At 39.4% G+C, this 21,006-nt stretch overlaps 1 protein-coding gene across 2 annotated transcripts; it reads right to left on the bottom strand.

Annotated features, from left to right (window-relative positions):
• Positions 1–17: 17 nt before the first annotated feature.
• LOC148899139 (melanopsin-A-like) lies at positions 18–19,557 on the bottom strand. Of its 2 annotated transcripts, XM_088994189.1 has the most exons (9): positions 19,537–19,557; positions 8,401–8,534; positions 8,125–8,328; positions 6,702–6,873; positions 5,907–6,068; positions 5,313–5,420; positions 4,888–5,062; positions 3,940–4,080; positions 18–2,219 (listed from the first exon to the last, which is right to left on the bottom strand). In XM_088994189.1, exons 2-9 carry the CDS (start codon positions 8,495–8,497, stop codon positions 1,824–1,826), a joined length of 1,455 nt encoding a protein of 484 aa, XP_088850315.1. In that variant the 5' UTR covers positions 8,498–8,534; positions 19,537–19,557; the 3' UTR covers positions 18–1,823. The 2 variants fall into 2 exon arrangements, with proteins under 2 accessions (XP_088850315.1, XP_088850314.1); XM_088994188.1 differs by lacking the exon at positions 19,537–19,557 and having other exon boundaries at positions 8,401–8,548.
• Positions 19,558–21,006: the final 1,449 nt, after the last annotated feature.

The raw sequence follows: 21,006 nt of genomic DNA, 5'->3' as shown, positions 1-21,006 counted from the left end.
CGAAATTACATGTGTAAAATGAGCTACACTGTGCAACGAGTGTTTTCATTTGGATTGCAGCGATTAGATCGCTAACGATTCCTGTTATTTTACTAAATTGAACCCACTTTGATGTCTGATGAGTCAGATTGTGTATATTTTACAAGCACAAAAAGCCTTGATATAAAATGTGTTTTACTGCCTGTGCACGGACGATCATAATAATGTACATACTGCATTCACACGCAACTTAAATCACAAATCTCTTTCTGATTGTCACTCCCAAAAGATAAAGGAAAAGGAGTGCAGACAAGACATTGGCATTTATTTATTTTGTTTAATGAAAATGAACAGTCACTTCTATGGTGACAGGTCGGGCAAAAAAACAAACAAAACAATAACAATAACAACAAAAACAAGCATAAAAACAAACAAAAAATCTGAAGAACCTGTATTGGGAATCACACAGATTGAAAGAGATTTTCCCCGTTTACTACTTTAATTGAGTGTCGCCAATTGAGTCGAGTATAGATTTCAAGTTCAATTATTACCGCTCAAAACCTCTCAATAATTTACATTGTCGGACAGATCCTGACCAGTTTTTGTTTGGTAGAGAACTTGTGATGCCAAATGTTACCATATCTAAATTTTCACAGTACCATCATGTGACAATGATGAGGACTAAATAGGTTGGTTATACATTCAAAAACGATACATTCCCAACCCTAACACTAACTCAAACTTCCTAGAATGAAATATCCATCAAACTCTGTAAATTCACACACAGTTCAAGATTGAGGGTGCGTTCTTTGCTTGTAACTTTGACAACCTTTTTTGGTGTAGTGTTTCATTCATATAGCACTTTGCATGGGATCAGTGACTGAAACAAAGGTGTTAACTGTAAATATGTTGTTTTTTTCCACAGGGATAATCTACCGTTTGGCCAACATCGATGGGATACAGAGAATTGATTAAACATTGAACCCCAGAGACACGTGAAATTTCTCCACTGCAAGACGAATACAGGCTAATCCAATCCAAAATACGAACCCTTTCGGAGAAAAAAAACATGGCTGCAGATAAACAGAGTCTAGTTTTGAGGTAAAAAAAAACGATAACATCTACCTTATGACCAGGATAGAAAGTCTACTGCATGCAAGGCCTCTGAAGAAAATTCCAAAATAACCAAAATGCCATCTGCAGAGACTCTCCTGATGAGCTGTTCTGATCTCAGACCCTTAACACTAAAATTAACCCTTCACCCCTAACTCCATGCCTTGTCTCTTATTTCCTTTAAACACAGGTCCATTCATAATTAGTCTTGGAGTATGGAACCCCATTAATCTGTACCTGTATTTTTATTAAAAAAATGTTTGTCATTTTTGTGAATGTGTGTTGTAATTTTTCACATCTTTCATTCATTTGGTGTGAGAGTGATCTTATTACCTGAAAATTGCAAGGGGTGACTTATTGCACTAACCCCTACGTTCAGACCAATTTACGTTGTTCGCATGCAATCACCCTCCTCAAATAAGAGGCTGGCTGCCTGTTCCAGTGCAGGAGCATTAAGGCCTGCTTACGTGTAGCCTGGATTGGATTTTTTTCCACGTACCTGAATTGGTGTGGAATGGGTTTCTGCAACATCCAACGGTTCACTGGCAAAATATCCAAGGTTTAGATTTTGGGGCTTAACTTGGTGTATGCTTTTTGTCCAAACTCATTAGGGTATCACAAATCACTAAAAGATTAAAATACATTGACAACCTGAAAGATGAAGCCTTTAAAAAAAACTGCAGCGACAAAACGTGGAAGCTATTCCATGATGCCAACCATCCACAAACAAGTCAGGATAGCAACTCCACCGCTTCCAACACCTCTGACGAGAAGTTCAGACTAACCAAAACGTTGTTTGCCATCATCTCCTCCAAGCAGAGGCTGTCCTGTTGGACCAGTCTGCTCTCTGTCGTGGGGCTGATGACGACAATTCGAGGGACCCCCTGCTTTTGAGATTCCCGAGTCTCGGCCGTCGAGGCTCGTCCGACGCACAATGAGTCAGCCGAGTTGCTCTTGCAGCCTTGCGGCCTGTCGGGACTGATTTTGTCCCTCTTGGAGTCTTTGTGGGTCAGACTGTGACTACGCCTCCTGGTAAGAACTAGTAGGGGGAGAGTGGCGCTGGTGAGCGTGCTAGAAACCAGTTCATGGTCACAGTTGCCTGATGACTCAGTCATGGTAGATGGATGCTGGTGGTGAAAACAAAAAACAAACAAACAAAAAATGCAGCAAAAACAAACAAGAAAAATGTGCATGAGAAATAAGAACGTGAGAGTACATGCAATGAGACAGTGAACGTCTACTGCAGGGGTGTTAAACTCATTTTTGTTGTCGCAGACGACTTTGGAGTTATGTCTTTCCTCGGAGGCCTTATGAAAGTCAAATTCAGTGGTGGACCATGAAGGCTTTTTCTTCCTCCACATTGATATCAAGTTGAACTAGATGTTGAAAGGCGGTATTCAGAAAGTCTGTTTAGTACAATTAGTATTACATTTAGTGTATTCATCCGTGTACATACGAACTGAATCGAGCGTTTACCAGTGGTGGACCGTCAAGGCCTGCAAAACCTTTTCTGCTGGTCTCAAAATATCTGAATCACGGACTGATGTTAATTATATTTTGTCCATGAATTCTTATTAAATAATTCCAAATTGTCTTTCAGCTTCTTATCAACACTTTTCCCCTGTCCTGCTGCTTCCAGATGTATTTTTGTATTTAAGCATTTAACCAATCACATTTCAGTCATCATTTGTTACCAGGGTCAGAAATCTACCAGGACGCCATCATAATCCGTTCTGCAGGCCCCGTCGCATCAAATATGTCGATTGAACTATTGCTTTAACCAATCAGATTTCGAGTTCGCAACCCAAAAGGGGTACCAACGCCTTTTTGAAGGCGCTGGTCAACGCCATTGGCTAGTCACGAGCCAATCATAGTTTGGGGAAACTGCTCTGATCACCAGCTGCTAGATGAGAAGAGCACTCTGATTGGCTAGTCACATGATTGGCTAGTCACTAGCCAATCATAATATCACTAGCCGCTGGTGATAAGTGCACACTGGCTAGAGCTAGCGCACTACTGGTAGCGAGCTGCATAAGCAAATATTTTGTGTTGATTTGATAGCGGTTTTGTCAACCCACAATTGCTGAAGGAGAAGAAATGGATTTGGTTGGTGATTTTCTGTTAAAGACATTTTGTCTTGAAATGGAATTTTCAAGACAAAATGGACATCATTAAGAAAGGTTGCTCAATTATTTCCTGGTTAATGGTCCCCTCTAGTGGACTTGTAGTAAATCACACCACACTTTTTTCAGACTGGATTGATTCAGACGAAGCACTACTGAAGGCCTCGCGATGAAATCCACGGCCCGACATTGGTCAAATCAAATAAATGTTTTATAGCCTCAACGTATTGCTACACTAGATCAGGGGTCGGGAACCTATGGCTCACGAGCCATGTATGGCTCTTTTGATGATTGCATATGGCTCGCCGATAAAACTAAATACATATTCTCGCTTTTCCGCCGTTCATTTCCTGTTGCATCTGCAGTTGGCGGAAAGCACAATGTTGATTGGTTGATACTGGCCGTCATGTTGAAACAGGTAAACGCCCCTTTAAATGAGCCTGACAAGTAAACGAAATTACGAGTACGCTCCAGCTTGAATGCACCGGAGGATTCGCGATTCTAATTTGCAATGAAACAATAACATAGATGAAACAGTCGAATGTCAGTGATATTTTAACAAGCCCCATGTTAAGGTTAGCATCAATATACTTCTGTGAGAAGTATATTGCAGATAGCAAGTGTGGAAGCTAATGAGCCGTGTGCAGGCTAGCTAGCTAACTTCGGATCTTGCCCCCAAGCCACAAGTTTGACATGAATTTCTACTATACACCACCATACCCACCTTCTCCACTCTATGGGTGGTCTTGTGTTCCAGTGCCCTCCTGCAGGAGCTGCCTCTGCTGGATTGATGGTAGGATGATAGACTTCTAAAGGAATCTCCTGTTTTTTTTCCAAGATGCTGCATCTCCACGTCCCTTGGGACCTGCAATAGGGTTTTCAACCGGTGTGCGCACATACATCAATAATCAATTTTTGATTCAACATCGTAAAAAAAATCCTGTGGTTTACAATTTTAAAATGTTTGAATCAAGTAGAGTTGGATTAGTTTATCTTTTATTAGTCTCGCAGTGTAGACATTTCACATTAGAAAAGTGATGAAAGTAAGAGAAAAGGAACGGAAGAAGTAGAAAAACAAAATGCTGGAGCTGCTGTAAAGAAAGCCACTCTCGCAGCGCCATCCTGGCGTCAAAAGAACAAAAATAAACAAAATAATTTGACAACACAAAGACACAGTCATTTAATCTTAAGCACTTTCTGCACCATCTCTGAGGATCAAAGCCTCCTTTTCACCAATGGATCGGAGACGTCATGGTGAAATGTGCACGTCTGCTACAAGCTAAATGTTGAAAGCAAACACGATGCTGTAGCATCCGTTGATGAAAAGAGATTGTCTCACATCGCCTATCCCACGTAAATCCACTTCAATTCCAAGCCACGACAGACAGTTGAAATTTGAGTATGCTCCATTCATGAAATGATTTGTTTTGTGGTTGCACATATAGTACCACATGCATAAGACCATGCAGATGGATTACTATAGTATTTTGGTTTTAAAAAAATTAAATGACTTGGTTCTGCTACGACTGTATTGTATTGTATTTTGTTCACCATATCCTGTATTTTGTCAACAGTTGTGACATGTTGTTTCATTTCAGGCATTGCTTTATGGTTGAATGTGTTAATATTATTTTCCATAGAATTTCATTTTTGTTGTGTTTTTCAGGTTTACCATATCAGTGGGTTTGGAGGACGCGCTGATGAAGTGAGTCCTGGATGCAGTGGACTGGCGACTAATGGTGGAGTCCCTGAAGGAGCATTCACTGATGGATGAGGAGGAGATACACTCCTTTCGAGGGGTGGGAGACAGAAACCACAAGCAGGGAACCTTTTCTGCCAGAGTCATCCTGAATACAGCAAAAATGAGAAACACATATAGAAACAGTACACATTTTATGCAAGATGACCTGAGGACATGATGTACAAAACCATGCCCACTCCTCTCCGATTGTATCCAGTGGATGCATACGTATCATATTGAGAGGGAAAAAAGGCTCCCGTCTTTCAACGCCCACTGCTTAATTGTCAAATGCGTCTGTGAGAGTGGAAGCTGCTGTATGAGGTTTCACGGAAGCAGACGCTGGGTGAGCTGATTACCTGTATTTATTATGAATGATGGCATAGATGAAAGGGTTGTAGATAGTGGAGGCTTTTGCTATGATGGCAGGAACGGACTTGGAGTATGGCGACAACAGGTTGGCATGGCTGGATAAAACAAAGAGATCAAACCATGTTGAATCATATACAGTGCTTTCATTGTCAATACAGTCTAAAATGTTAACATTGGCAACCTGCCTTTTTTTCACTTCAATAGAGCATGAAAAATAATGAGTTCAACAGCTCAAAGTTAACCCTGATCTCTTGATTTGTTACATAATCATTGGGTCATGAGCGTTCAGGGATTATCTGAAAATGTAGATTAAATCCATCTGTGTATTGGTGATTTCCCATTTGAACGAGTAGAAAATCGACATCAAGTAATATATTTATATGTTGTTAACAATTTTACTGTGTTTTTGTGGGCAAAGGCTGTCTAGGCAGATTAAAAACACTTGGAACAATTATCCCCATCTTTTTTTTCCCTAAACTTTCCGGGGGATGTACGTGAGTCGGTTTTGGGGAGTGTTCATTCAGTTATCAAAGTCATTCATTACCAATTTGTCCAGATGTCATTTATTAAAGCAGTCTTACCCTGACCATGAAATAAGTGTGACGCAGGCGTACGGTGACCAGGAGAGGACATAAACCACAATGACTACAAAGGCGATTTTCGCCAGTTTCCATTCACTTCTGATGGATTTCTGGTGGATTAATGTGGATTTCCTCACCCAGGTACCAAGTCTCTCCACCTCCCTGAGGACAACAACGTTAGTTCAGTGTTTAATAATTGATTGGCACCTCGAGTTTGAGTCATTTATAGATCATAATTGCAACTCAAATCACTTGTATTGCAAATCAACTTTCCCCAATGAAATGGATAGAAATGTGTTGTTTCCAAATGTCTAAAAAACACCAAGATAATTTTAGGAAATAAGAAATATACCAAGATAATAGTAATGAAATATAACTGAATGATTTGCAGGGTGTTGTTGTTGGTGGTGGTGCACCCCCAAAAAAGTGGGCAGAAGGGAGGAGCAGGGTGTATTTGACCAATTGTATTAAATAAGTCAGCAGTAACAAAATCTCAAACAACAAAGTCATCAGAACAGAAAAACAAACCTGGCAGGGTTAAACAAACAATGACCCAACACTGAATGGTCGTGCTGGGAGTCCTTTTAACAGCCACTGATTAACACGACCAACACATGTGCAGCTGTAGGCAGGGCCCTACAGTGCCACTCGTTGGCCACAAACTGAAACGTGACAAACTCCTTCACTCACATGCCCAATTTTTGGTCATAGTAATAAACAAAATATCAACTTACTTTATCACTCACAAGTCAAGGTATTGGGAGACGACAAACATGACTTTGGCCTCTTGCTCACCTGCTGGTCTTCCTGACAGCCAGAAAAATCAATACGTAGCAGTAGAAGATGATAAGAAGCGGGATGAAGAAGACAAAGCAGCACAACATCATGGTGTAGCTCCTGTTAGATGCTGAGTATGTGACATAATCCCAAGTGCACGATGTCATCAGGCCCTCTGGAATGTAGGAGCCTATACAAAATAACATGGAAATTACAGATGCATCTGTCATAAGAAAAAAAAAATCGTTTTTTATTCTTAGTGAAACAACACACAATAAACTATTAAAATATGTTGTTTTAACTGTTATAAACAGTGCCATTGGTGGCCCAAAGATAAATAAGTACGTACTTACAACACAATACAATACACATTGATTTATATAGCGCTTTGATAACAGCTGAAGCTGTAACTTGATAATGCACTTTGTATCAATAGTATCTTGTGCTTTCCAAATAACAAGATCACAGCTATTATTACATACTTTTATATTACAGTCATAATTTATGGTGTGCTTGTCAAATAGTGAGCCCACTAGCACTATAATAAAGCCTTTCTTTGCCACTTCTAAATAGTAACTTGTGCTTGCCAAATAGTGAGCCCAAAGTTCATCATTAAACAACAAAACTAATATTGGAAATAATGACCAGTATTCGGTGTTTAACAAATGGGAAGAACATTGCTAAAGTTCCACTGTTTTATTCCTTGTACCAATAGCTTGTACCGGTCAAAAGTAGAGCCAACAGCAAATTTTGGATAACTTTGCCATTATAGTTTATTTGCCAGTCTGTACCTGCACAATAGCGAGGCCTAAGCTAATGTTATGAAATTTAGCTTGTTCTAACAATCATTAAGTGCACCAGGCCACCACAACTGAAGTGACATTATTTTGCTTGCTATAAATAGTGGGATGTGTTTGCCAAATAGTGATCTCACAACTAAAGTTGTTATTTGTTTGCCAGTTCAGTAATAGCTTTTAGTGTTCCCACAGCCAAAGTTACATCGCTGTCCCTACTATAAATAGCAGCATGTAGTGAGTTCAAACAACTTACGGAAAGCAGTGATGTATTATTTTGTTTTTTAATGCCATTCTCGAGACATGCAGTATACTAGATTACACTGTATGGTTTGCGCAGACAAGAGTGCCTTATCTTTCCCAAATCATGAGCTCATATCCATTGATACGTCCCTTTGCCTATTGTAAAAAACATAGCGTGTGTTTGCCACATACTACACAGTGCATCATGCGTTTTTACGTTGCAAACAAAACCCTATGTTTGTCAAATAGTGAGAATAAGTAAAGTTTTGTGGAAATCAGGAAGGGAAATTTCTATTTACTCGTCTAAATTTATACTGGGTTATACAATGTATTCAGTGTTTGCTTGGCTGAGTTAATTTTCTTTATCTGGCATGAAATGCGGTCGACGATGGTAAACGACTCACTCCATCCAACAAGAGGAGCCAAACTCCAAGCTAGTGCATAAAGCCAGACAGAGATGATGGCCAGCGTGGTTCTTTTCTTGGAGCTCCAGTGGATGGTTTGCAATGGTTTGGTGATAACCAGGTAGCGGTCGATGGAGATGGCCAGCAAGTTTATCATGGAGGCGATGCCAAACAGGGCACCGCAGAAAGCATACATTTTACAACCTGTGTGGCAATCCAGATGTTTAATACTTTGGATGTTGGTGTGGAAGTTCGCATGATGTAAAATGAAATTACCCATTTCTCCAAACACCCATTCTTTGTATAGGCAGTTGATGAAGAAGATTGGTGACTGCGTGAAGGCCATGAGGAAGTCGCTTACTGCCAGGTTCATGATGAAATAGTTGGGCGGACTGCGAAGCTTTTTGTTGCTGCACACAAACATAAATGAGAAATTCTGAACATACAATTTATCACACGGCAGTCAATGATAAAAAATTGTACAGTTGTACAATTTGGCCATTGAAAAACATCACAAAACCTGGAAAAGCCACAGCGAGAGCAACAATTGTCACTACAAAAAATGGTCATTGAACATGACTGGAGCAGCATTTTTTATTCTGCGGAAAGCCAAAATAATTTTACAGAGCCCCTAAAGTGACATGGAAGGGGGAAAACGCTATGTTTCCTCACAAAACTTTGCGAAGAACACAAAATCATTTTATAATGACTTTTATACTGTTATAAAGACCTTATAATGGTCCAAAGGATGGAAAATTATTTAGTGTCCGCCCTTTTGGTAGGTACAAGCAAGTCATTCAAATAAATAAGAACATAACATTAGCGGGGAGCTCTGTAGTTCAGATATAGAAAATTATCATATTTTCTGATGCATAAGCCACACCCAAAAGCCTTCATTTTTTTCAAATGTTGACCTTGTGCCTTATACGCTGATGCCCCTGATATGTGATGTGTGAATAGTGAGCCACATCAGTTCACAACTACTGTCACCAGTCACCAACTCCATTTCCCCCTGCACATTCATTGGGGTGTGCCTTATAGTACGGTGCACCTTACACACAAAAACATATGGTAGGTTTACAACCGGCTGTGCCTAATCCCAACTGTAAACCGAGCACCAAAACAAACCACTACCCAACCCAACCCGAAATCTAATCCTAATACCTAAACTAAATATAAACCTAACCCTAAATTAAATCCTAACCATAAACCTAAACCCGAAGTCCCAACACTGCCCCTAAACTCTAAACACTAACTGAACCCTAAAACCTGTCACCTTACAAGGTGGTGGTGGTGTACCCCAAAAAAGTAGGCAGAGGAAGGAGCAAGGTGTATTTGACAAATTGTATTAAATAAAGTTAGGAGAAACAACAAAGTCATCAGGACAAAAATGTCCAAAGTAGCAAACAAAACCATGAGTAAAACATGACAAGACAAAACAAACCTGACAGGGTGAAACAAACAATGACCCGACAATGAATGGTCGTGCTGGGAGTCATTTTAGCTGCCACCGATTAAAACGACAAACACATGTGCAGCTACAGGCGGGGCCCAACAAAGCCACCCGTTGTTCGCAAACCAAAACGTACCAAAACCAAAACACAACCCAAACTCCTATTTACAACCCTTTACCCTTTAACACCTTAGCCGAACTCCAACCCTAAACTTCAACCTAACCTTAAACCAGTGTTTTTCAACCTTTTTCAAGCCAAGGCACATTTCTTCCGTTGAAATTATCTCGGGGCACACCCCCAGCTGAAAACGTGGGGAAAAAGTATTAACTGTTAATGTATGCTTTTTTTTCACATTTTTTATTATATTATTAATAATTAACAATATACCAGCCACAGCATACACAAAACACAATGTGCAACACAATCGGATAATTTCCCGCGGCACACCTGACAATATCTCGCGGCAAAGTGGCGTGCCGCGGCACACTGGTTGAAAAACACTGCCTTAAAGCAACTCTGACCCTGACCACTAACCCAAAACTATAGGTGGGTGAACCAAAATGTAAAAAAAAGTTATATTAGAAGAACAACAAAAAAATGCCTGGAGCCGCAAAAAAAATAAAAGCCTTATCTAAGCTTTACAATGAAGGCAACTGGTATACTGTTTATATCAACATTAGCGATATTAGCCAACTATCAAAATGAGTAAATTGGCTACAAATAAACAACGAGTCTTCATGATTAAATGATTTTCCCTCTGCAGTACATCCTGTAGAACAGGGTTGCCCAACCTTTTTGGACCGAATATCTACTTTTTGATCTACGAACGATCTACTTGTGCTCAAAGACAGCAACGTATTTCTGCACGATGAAGACAGGAAAGGAAAAGCGAATGTTCAAATGAAGTATTATTCCGGATTAGGCATTGCTGTTGTGCCATTTGGATTAGAATCTAAATCATGTGTGAGCCAGAACTGTTTGGTACCACTTTTGAGTGATGATCAACCTAATGTCAGCTTGTCATCAGATCTGTTTGCTAAAGTGCTTATCAAATACTGAGCCCACTACTAATATAAAATATTTTGTGCATTTGCCATATGTTTGATAAATCATCAGGCCACAGCAAATGTTTTAATAGCCCATTATAAATAGTCATTTATGCTTCAGTGTACTGCTAATGTTATCTGAGGTTAAAGATGCTCCCAAAGTGGAAGAGTACAAGTGCTCTAAAGTGAGACTTCCGATGACCCTTACAGACTCCAGAGACCGGAAGATCAGTCAAGCTACACCTCCCCTATCAACTGGACGGAAATGGACGCCATCCATCACAGTGCAGCAGGCCACAGCAGCACTAAGGCACAGCGACATTGTGGGACAGGTCCAGCTAGGAACAGGGGGGTTTGGCCTGACTAACAAACCATCTTGGCGTAAGGCCTCAACATCGGAAAGAAGGAAAATGGTGATGGAAGAGGTGTGCCGCCAAGAGGAAGCTGAAAGAACTGCAAAGGCTGTCTCTCGTGCCAAATAGGGACAATGGATGAGGTGGGAAGGTCTGGAGAAGCTGAAGAGAAAGCTCAGCTGGAGGGATCTCTGGGAAATGGAGGCAAGCAACATCAGCTTCATCATCAGAGCTATCAATGAGTGCTCCCATCTCAAAAAAAACCTCCAACTATGGTATGGCAAAGATCCAACCTGTGACCTCTGTCGAACTCCAGGAACTCTCAAACACATCCTGAAGACCAGCCTCACACAAGTCCGCGACACCTGGAGGCACAACCAGGTCAAAGAGTTTGGCTGTTGCAAGAGAAATAGCATCAACTCCTTGCCAATGAGAGCCACCACTTCCAGCCCAGCACCATTGACTTTCATCCGAGAGGGACAGAAAAAGCCCAACCATCCTCCTGCCAAACCAGAAGTTGGACAGCTATCCAGGGCCCGCGATTTGGAGATGCAGATTGACCTTGGCCAGCAATTGGTTTTCCCAGCGAAGACTGCAGCCACTACCCTAAGACCAGACTTGGTGCTCTGGTCCCGTTCACTCAAGGCCGTCTACATCACAGAACTCACAGTCCCATGGGAAAACTCAGTTGAAGATGCCTATGAGCGCAACAAGCTGCGCTACACAGAACTCGCAGTGGATGCGCAACTGTGAGGATGGAAAGCCAAGGTATATGCAATTGAAGTTGGATGCAGAGGGTTTGTGCCTTCCTCCACCATCAGGCTGCTAAAAGACCTGGGTATTCATGGACAGGCTCTGTGGCACACAGTTAGATCAGTCTCTGAAGCGGCAGAAAGAAGCAACCAGTGGATCTGGATGAAGAGGAAGGACCCTTGTTGGGCTCATAGAACAGCAACTTAAGACACCACACCCCGCCCCACCCCCCACCAACTTCTCAACATCTGATTGGGCATGGGACACAAGCGCGGGCGTGATTAACCTGTCATGGGCCACCATCGATGAGGGTGTCTTGTGATGAAAGGCCGAAACACCCAATGATTCTTTGGCACACTACTGACGATGTGTCCCAAATTCACAACCTTCCCATCCTAGAAGCACAGCACCCACACCACTCTCAACATCAATCTCATGTGAGGACCATCCATTGTAACAAACGGACAGAACAACATCACGTCCAGTGTTTCATGATTCTCAACATTGTTGGATGCATCATGACACATTTGCACAGTCTACAAAGTTATTGGCATTGCCATCACAGTTTAGGTAAGAGCGAGAATACTGTGCTATTTAGGTCACGCACTTCGATACAATAGCAATAGTTTAAAGAGAACACATTATATCACGGTGGACGTTTTCATGCATGTTTCAACGTGTGTGTGTGTTTGTGTGTATGTGATGCGTTCATTACATTATTCAATTCATCCAATCAGTGCGCAGGACCATGTTACATTTCATCTCATTGTTCATTTCATCTCATCGTTCATTTCAAGAGTTGACAATATGAGAATGTATATGTGCATATTATCATTGTGTGTGTGCGTGTATGGCTGACAATCCGTTGTAGCATTTAACTTGGATCTTCTTCAGTCTTCTTATTTTTTATATTCACTTTCTGTTTGTTTCTCTTAGTAATAGATGCACATACAGTCTTTGTACAGGTGAAGGTTTATCTGTGGTAACCTATTAAAATTCAGATGCTTAAATAAGCTAATAATGCAATCAAAATTGTCAATTAATACTTGTCTTTATAAAAAATCATTATCTAAAAAACTAAAGGAAAAATCCTGTCACTCATTTTATGTATAAATTATCTTCTAACGGCCCAGTAATTCGAAATGAATTATACTCTTTTGCAAGTGATAAATTCCCTAATAGGGTAAAATTCCCCCTAAATTGATAGTACTAATTGTAACTAGAACGAGCATTTAATAAAAAAGCGGCCAAAGAATGAAGCTATTGAATAATAAAAAATTCGATCAATATCAAACACAGACAAAATCATCATTTCAGAGTAGATTTGCAATTCATTACGCCTTTATGCGCGCATGAATGAATGAAATAGTTATTTATGGCATTTTGTCGGTCGTGTGCGAATGTGACTGATCATTGGATTTCCTAGCTAAAACCTTGCACTGCGCTTAAAATTAGCAACATTTTAATTTAGTTCAGTGTGCAAGTGTCATTAGAGAATTCCAGTATTGATGTTTCTTTAATACAATGATCTTTATTCCGTCATAACTTTACATTTGTATTAAATTAGAAAAGTCAGAAAGAAAATCATTTTTTATGATTTTGTACGACTTTTAATTAATGTAAATATTTCCAATTTTTTTTGACTTGTCTAAGAATTTTTCCACGCAATGAAATTTCACTCAATCCTTAAGCCAGATCGATTTCTCGTGTTACAAGATGCAATTAAGACAAACCTTCATCCATTTTAAATAATTATTGTAATGAAATTGCTATCGATTCTGTTGATCAGTAAGGAAAGATTACAGGAAGAATGTGTATTTCAAGCATATATTCTCCTGGCATTTATGTAACTCCAAATCCAGAGTTGTGCTTTGATGGTGCATGATTAATTTAACATAACTGGAGACCTTCAATTTTTTATGAATTCGGATTATTCCTTTGAAAGAATATAAGCTAAAACACGTTATTTTAAAATCAACTTTCCTGAAAGGTCGATCTTTAACTTATATGGCCGTGCAGGAACTAGTTTACCTCTTGCCCTCATAGCATCCATTAATTTCTAGAACAACAAATCTAACAAAACACACACCATTAATAAAACAAAAAGTACACTTATTTTCCCACCTTCCAATTTTCCCACCCAGTTTAAACCATCAAAGTTATGCCCATGTATGATGTCTCAAAATGATGCATCCATAAGCTGTGTTTGTCGTCACATCTATTGGAACTCTTCCAGCAATCAAATTCCATATTGGATAAAATAATGTGCAAGCGCAATTCCCCTGCCAATATCCAAATTACTGCATCACAGTTCATTTTCTCATACAAGGTTTTGGCACCTTAACCCTGTCCGTACTTCACGCCATATCGTACATTGTTTGCCGAGAGCACGCCCCAGCACCTTTTGGCATTCCGTTTCCCGACCAAATCCCTGTCAAAAGAATACACATATAAAGATTCTGATGATTAATCATCCACGCTTTACAACCGCTACACTTGTTTCTCCATTTCCGCACTACCGCACGCACCAGTCACCACGGTTCAATTCCATTCCTCTATACCTAAATGGGAAATATTATCCCACGCATTAAAAAAACTTGCTGGGAAGTGCGCTCACCTGTGATTAGCAATGATGGGACACCAATTTTCAGCCAATTCCCATTACGACACCATCAATCACAAGGCATTTGAGTCATTAACTCATATATATTTTGGAAGTGGTATTCAACCGAGTAACCCCAACAGGAATGAACCACAACGCCCAAGGCTGGTGGAATCAACCTCCATTCTGCCTTAAAAATACACACCATTCCACCATAGCATCCACCATCATCCACCATTCATCATCCATCATCCCAATTACTTCATCCAATCATCTCATCACACCTCCACCATCATCCACCATCTTCCCTCACCCATACCTTCATCCCATCATCACTCTTCATCCATCCATAATTCCATATCTCCATCTCCTTACCATATCATACATCCCCACTCATCCACATCACTTCCACTCATACATCCAATTCCCATCCATCCATTCCACTAATTCCATTATCGTTCCATCTATCCACCATATCATTACCATCTCCACACATATCATCCACACCATATCACTCCATCACCCCATCCCTACCATCATCAACAACAGCACCATCACCACCATCCGATTCACCTCATCCTCACCAAATCATCAATTCATAATGTGTCCCCCCATAACCTAACAGATCTTTCCTTAGGCACCAATGTAACGATCCACTATTCCTTCGGGCATTACAACCATCTTCATCACACTACATTCACTTAACCTTGATCACACTTTCCCCAAATTATGCATTAACTAATCACACTCATATGGGAATATTTGAAAATCATTGTATATAATTATAATAATCATTCAAATTTATCCTTTCATAATAATATTGTAAAATTAATTATCATAAGTAAGGCTCGTAAAACTTATATTTAGGTAAATAAAGGTAATGACTGTTTAAAAGATTCTATAGTACTATTACCAGACTGATTGACCTCATTCCAAAAGGTAAGTCGATCAAAATTTTATTTAGTCTTTACTAAGCTTTAATGGCCAAATTTCCCATCATAAGACAAACATATGCGAAATCGTATATTTCCCCAAATGACCAAAAGTGAGCAACAAAAAATATTGTATATGTTTGATCCCCAACTGATCAGCGAGTCGGGCGTGACAATTGTTTAGCACTAGGGTTCCCGAATCGTGAAGAATATTTTTTAATACACTTACTGAACTCTTTTTAAAATAATAATTATGTGACAAAATTGGGTAAATTAAACACCCTTACTAAAAACTGTTTGATCAATTGGAATAAAAATACAAGTTAAAATACTGAAATTCTTTGGGGGTGTATCATTTTGGCCTTGGGGTTCCTTCAACAGAAGGCCGAATGTTTTTTCTAAAGGTCCAATCCTACAGACCCATTAAGAACTATATTTAACAAAACAAATTTGTGTTTCTGAAAATATATTGAGTTTGACCAATAAATTGTGGCAATGAATATTTTGTCGATGGGTGAAGGCACTATGAACTTTTAAATTGCATGATTGAAAGCAACATATAAACTTTAAATTGGGGTATCGTAACCCAACTGAAGATAGCAAATATATATCGATGAAAAATGAATAAAAATAATAAATAATAAAAATTAAATCAAATCTGGTTCTATGAAATGGGTATGACCATTGCATGTCGTGATGGCTTGAGTACGGCTGGAAGTGGGGGAACCACCCTTGCGGGCGTGGCCACACGGAACACGCACTACCATACATAGTGGGAAATCACAAATTATAAAAATTTGAAAAAATTTTGATTTTAATTTGAGTTGTTAAAAGTAATTTCGCGAGTTTGGAATATTTTAATATCAGTAAAAAAATGGAAATTATTAATAAGGAAATGCAATTTCAAAGCAGGGAAAATCTTGGAATAAATGTGTTCAAGTAGGGGAATCGCAGATCACGTAATGTCATCAAACGTATAAATCACAATTGAGAAAAAAATCAATTAAAAAATAAATATATATAAATAAAATATATATAAATTTATATATATATATTATATAATATAATATAATAATAATATAATAATGTAGAATAAATTCAAGAAAATTAAAATGAATAAAATTTTCATAAATTAAAGAATGAAAAATAAAATATATTTAATAAGAGAAAAAAAATATATATTGAAATATAAATTTAAACTAAAATTATATCTGGTATAAAATATTTAAAGGAAAAATTTCCAAATTTTAAAAAATGTACATAAATTGAATTTGAGGTGTAAGTTGTTTTTTTTTTTTTGGGTGTGATAAATGCGGCAATCTGGCAAAATTTTTTACATAAGCCGGCAAAAAAAAAAAAAAAAAAAATATGTACAGCAGTCATGCATGCTCGAGTATTTGCCAAACAAGCTCAGGACAGAAAGTGCAGTGCAGAGGAGGTGGAACTCTGGTCCCTTTCTGTTTTAGACGCCCCCTACTCCCACACACCTGATTCAAATAATCAGCTCATCAGGTCACCTGAAATGATCAAGACCGTTTGGATAGAGAAGGATAAAAAAGAAGCAGGATATATCTCTCGAGGAACTCAAGTTCGCCATGCTTGTTGCAGTTCATCCGTAATTCAGACAAATAAAAAAAATCCTAGAAAGTCATTTGATTTTTTTGCTATTAATTCAACAGAAAAGCAAGTGTTCACTCTAGTTTTATGACAGCTGACTTTTTTGATACAGTGGTTCACTTCTCTGGCAGGTCGGCGTATCGATTGCCTGCAGGCTGGTTGTACCGCTCCCAGCGCTCAATAGTAATTAGTCGGTCTCTTGACGCTGTGTCACAAAAGCCCAGCGCACCATCCTGTCATGCCTGAACTGGACATTCACACCAGTTGAGATCAGCTGCTCTCTCATGTTAATTGTCTCATTGACATGTGAAACGTTGACCTGCAGTCCACGGCGTCAAGTTGACACCATTGGCCACTTTTTTTTTCCGTGGACAAAAGGTCATTGGCAGCCAGCCACATGAGCACCCTCCGAAGTGGATCCAGTGCAGCGTCACAGGTAATATGAGACAACACAGATGTCCTTGACGGTTATGTGAGGAATTGCTTTGCAAAAGTATACACAGAGACAAATTAATTTGTCTTCAAAATATATCTTAAGAGTGTGACTGGTTTTCTTGTTTTTAGTAATGCACAATATAAGAAAGTTCTGTCACGGTTTGCAAGGTGGTGATGGCGGTTGTGGATCCCAAAAAGCAGCAGGAGGGAGCAGCAGGTTATATTTGAGAAATTGTCTGAAAATAATGTCAGCAGGATCAAATCTAAAACATCAAAATCATCTGAACAGAAAAATACAAAGTATCAAAAAACCATGAGTAAAAATCTGCCGAGATGAAACAAACCTGACAGGGTGCAGTAAACACATACACACTACAATGACCCGACACCGAATGGTCGTGCCGGGAGTCCTTTTAACTGCCACTGATTGGAACGACCGACACCTGTGCGGCCGACAGCGCCACCCGTTGGTCACCAACCAGATTGTGACAATTTCAACCAAAACCGATCACACACATACGATATATATATATATATATATATATATATATATATATATATATATATATATATATATATATATATATATATATATATATATATATATATATCGATGAGAAGGTTTCTTCAGCCGTCATCTGTACAAAAGTGAAGGTTCCGGACGTTTCGCCTCCTATCCAAGAGGCTTCGTCAGCGAACTAAAGTCTGACTGGTCGTATCGGCCCCATTTATATATAAATACATTTATATATAAATGGGGCCGAAACCTTCACTTTTGTACAGATGACGGCTGAAGAAACCTTCTCATCGATGACCACTCCTGTACGACTGAGAGCTTACACAGACGTATATATATATATATATATATATATATATATATATATATATATATATATATATATATATAAATTGGTTGAAATTGTCACGATCTGGTTGGCGACCAACATATATATACACCATATTTTCCGGTATATAAGACACACCGTAGTATAAGATGCACCCCAAATGACTGATGTATTTTCAAATTGATTCCATATATTAGGCGCACCGGACGACAAGGCGCACATTCAATGAATGAAATACGTTTTCCAAATATAAGGCACACCACATTATAAGGCGCTAAAGGAGAGCCTGGGGTTACGCACTACTTCTACCGGGGGAAATTAAATTGGTGGCTGCTGACAGTAGTTGCGAGACGTGTTGCGGCTCCTTATTCCTTCACATATAAGTCGCATCCACATATAAGACGTAGGGTCATCTTTTGAAAAAAAATCAAGGCTTTTGGGAGCGCCTTATTCACCAGAAAATACCAGTACGTATTTTATTCGATTCTGATACAATCCATGATCCTGTGGCATCACACGTACGCACCGCAGCGCTGACGTGTGTACGCCTTTGAAGTGCGCCTTTCAACCCTTTGACATCTTTAAAGGACAACCGACGTCTACGGGGACAAGTTGTGGCCATAATTTGTAAAATGTCTTCAAATGACTTTTCAGAAAGTCTTGTTTTTGAGTTGGTGACAAGTCCGCACATTGTAGCAGTGCTTCCATCACGTCAATGTAATTTGCTGTACTTGTTTGGTCTGAAAACCTCGTGTTGCCGCCAGAAGAGGGCGACCAAGCTCCATGGACGGAATTTATCAGCCTGTGGAAACGGGCTGATTAATTCCTCACACGAAGGTTGGTCGCCATGTTCTGCCTTTTTTGGGTGCGACATTTCCCACCCGTGATGCCTCAAAATGACACGGAATAAATTCTTTAATCGATTGCAAACATGTATGCTTTCTTTTTCAGAACTATTTGAATCATATTCATAACTGGATGAGTAACAAGAAAGCATATTCTGCGAATCTGAAGCCATTGTTTTGATTCTCGAGCAAGGCAAGACGTCTTGCCGTGGCACCAGGAACATGAGGGCGGGACCTTCTGAAACTGGCCACTTCCGGTTTCAAATTGAAGTACTTTTTAGACACTTTAAGTCATTTTTATTGGTGTTTTGCATTTGACTAAAATTATCAGCCTGCGTGTTTTGGGTATTTTAGATGCTATAAAACGTTTTTCTGATGTCAGTTAGGAAACAAAAAAAGTGACGTTGGTTGTCCTTTAAAGACCTTTAATGTCTTTCAAGTGCGTCTCAGCCTGACGTATTTCCCACGCATGAAAAATGGGTATATAAGTAGCCTTCGCGGGACAGAGAGATGTACAGAATCACACGTACTCAGACTCACATGACCGCACAGACTCGCAGAGACCCACACAGCGTCGGACGGAGTTCACAGCACGGCTTGCTCGACTCCATGCCACGATCCAGCTCTGGGACACATCACATCAGCGTGTCACTTCCCTGGGAGATCTGATAACGAACCGACTTACCAATAAAGAGAAACATCAAACTCTTTAATCTCAATACACCCAAGTAAGATTTTCAACCATATCGATAACACTAGTCTTAAAAATAAGGAGTTTACAACAGATTTGAATCAAAATAATCTGTTAAATTCATACATTTTCTTGACCATTATTCGTATCGAGGTCATAGGGTTCACTTTTACTTTAATTTGTATGAGTGGGTATGTATTGAGGGTTAGCTGCCCTCAGCCTTTTACAGACTATGTTTTTCATGAGAATTTTATTTGTGAATAATGCATACAATGTCAAGCAAGAAATGTATATCTACGATCTGTTTGCTATTCAAAAGTCATGCGACATTGGCAGTGCCATTGCATCACAAAAATCATGTTAGAAAAGGCACAGAAAAAAAAAATCATTCTTTTCTAGACTGAAATCTTACAAAATCTCACAAGACATCCTGACATGCGCTCAAGCCAAGAGGAAAGGCTGCAACATTGAGTATAGAGCTTTAGGGCTCAACAAGTAATGTGGTCTTAAGCCTCTTTAATACTGTTTCCGTGTGTGTGTGCGGGTATGTGCACGTGCAGGCAAGCGCATGCTTGAATGTTGCTAGTGGGAATGTAGGTTACGAAAGAAACGTTTTGCAAAATGCAGATCAAAGGAAACACTTCCATAAATGGAATTAATTTCAGTCAATAGCAGACCTTTCATGATCTTGTCCCATCTCCCACAGTCTTTCCCAACCTTTAATGTGACATGGTTGTTCATTACAAAGGTCACACAGCACACAACCAAACTAATGTCACGAAATGGAAAAATGCTAAAATATTGAGGTGAAAAATGGAAAACAAAGCTGATCCAGGAAATGCAAAAGGTGGTTATTGTGCCCTCTGCTCTCAAACGGAAGAGGATTTAGTTGTTCTGCCGGTGATTGTCGATGGACAAAGTGTTTTTGCATCAATATAGTGAAATTGGATGATTTCCCAAGGAAGCCTTTATGATTTCTCATGGGATACAACAATGCCAAAAAACCTGGAAGAAAATCACTGCCCTACAAAATGAAAGTGAAGGGATTACCATGCTGTTATGAGAGTGTGTGAGGTCACAGGACACATTAGATTATCGAAATCACCCAGTTCAAAATTTCAGCCATTTTTGTTTTGATGACTTTGGTTTCCGTATTTGGCTATATAATGGAATCAAAATATTAGAAAGAACCATTGAAAGTTGAATAGAACTGCTTCAACTTGAGTTATAAACATAATGATAGTATAAAGGCCCAACAGAGGATGTACTTGCTGCTGAAGAAGCATGGCCTGCCACAGGAGCTGCTACG

Source organism: Hippocampus bargibanti, linkage group LG04, assembly GCF_051943395.1.
Source record: "Hippocampus bargibanti isolate YZ-2025 linkage group LG04, ASM5194339v1, whole genome shotgun sequence".
NCBI lineage: Eukaryota > Metazoa > Chordata > Actinopteri > Syngnathiformes > Syngnathidae > Hippocampus > Hippocampus bargibanti.
The sequence above is the reverse complement of the archived record's forward strand: the minus strand, read 5'-3'. Positions and strand labels throughout refer to the sequence as shown.

Excerpts from the sequence above, each read along its gene's own strand:
- LOC148899139 (XM_088994188.1), bottom strand. The coding sequence starts at position 8,548 with ATGTTTGTGTGCAGCAACAAAAAGCTTCGCAGTCCGCCCAACTATTTC. Across the intron at positions 4,081-4,887 it reads CCTCCAAACCCACTGATATG|GTCCCAAGGGACGTGGAGAT; the intron begins GTAAACCTGAAA and ends ACCCTATTGCAG. Across the intron at positions 2,220-3,939 it reads CCACCCATAGAGTGGAGAAG|CATCCATCTACCATGACTGA; the intron begins GTGGGTATGGTG and ends TTTCACCACCAG.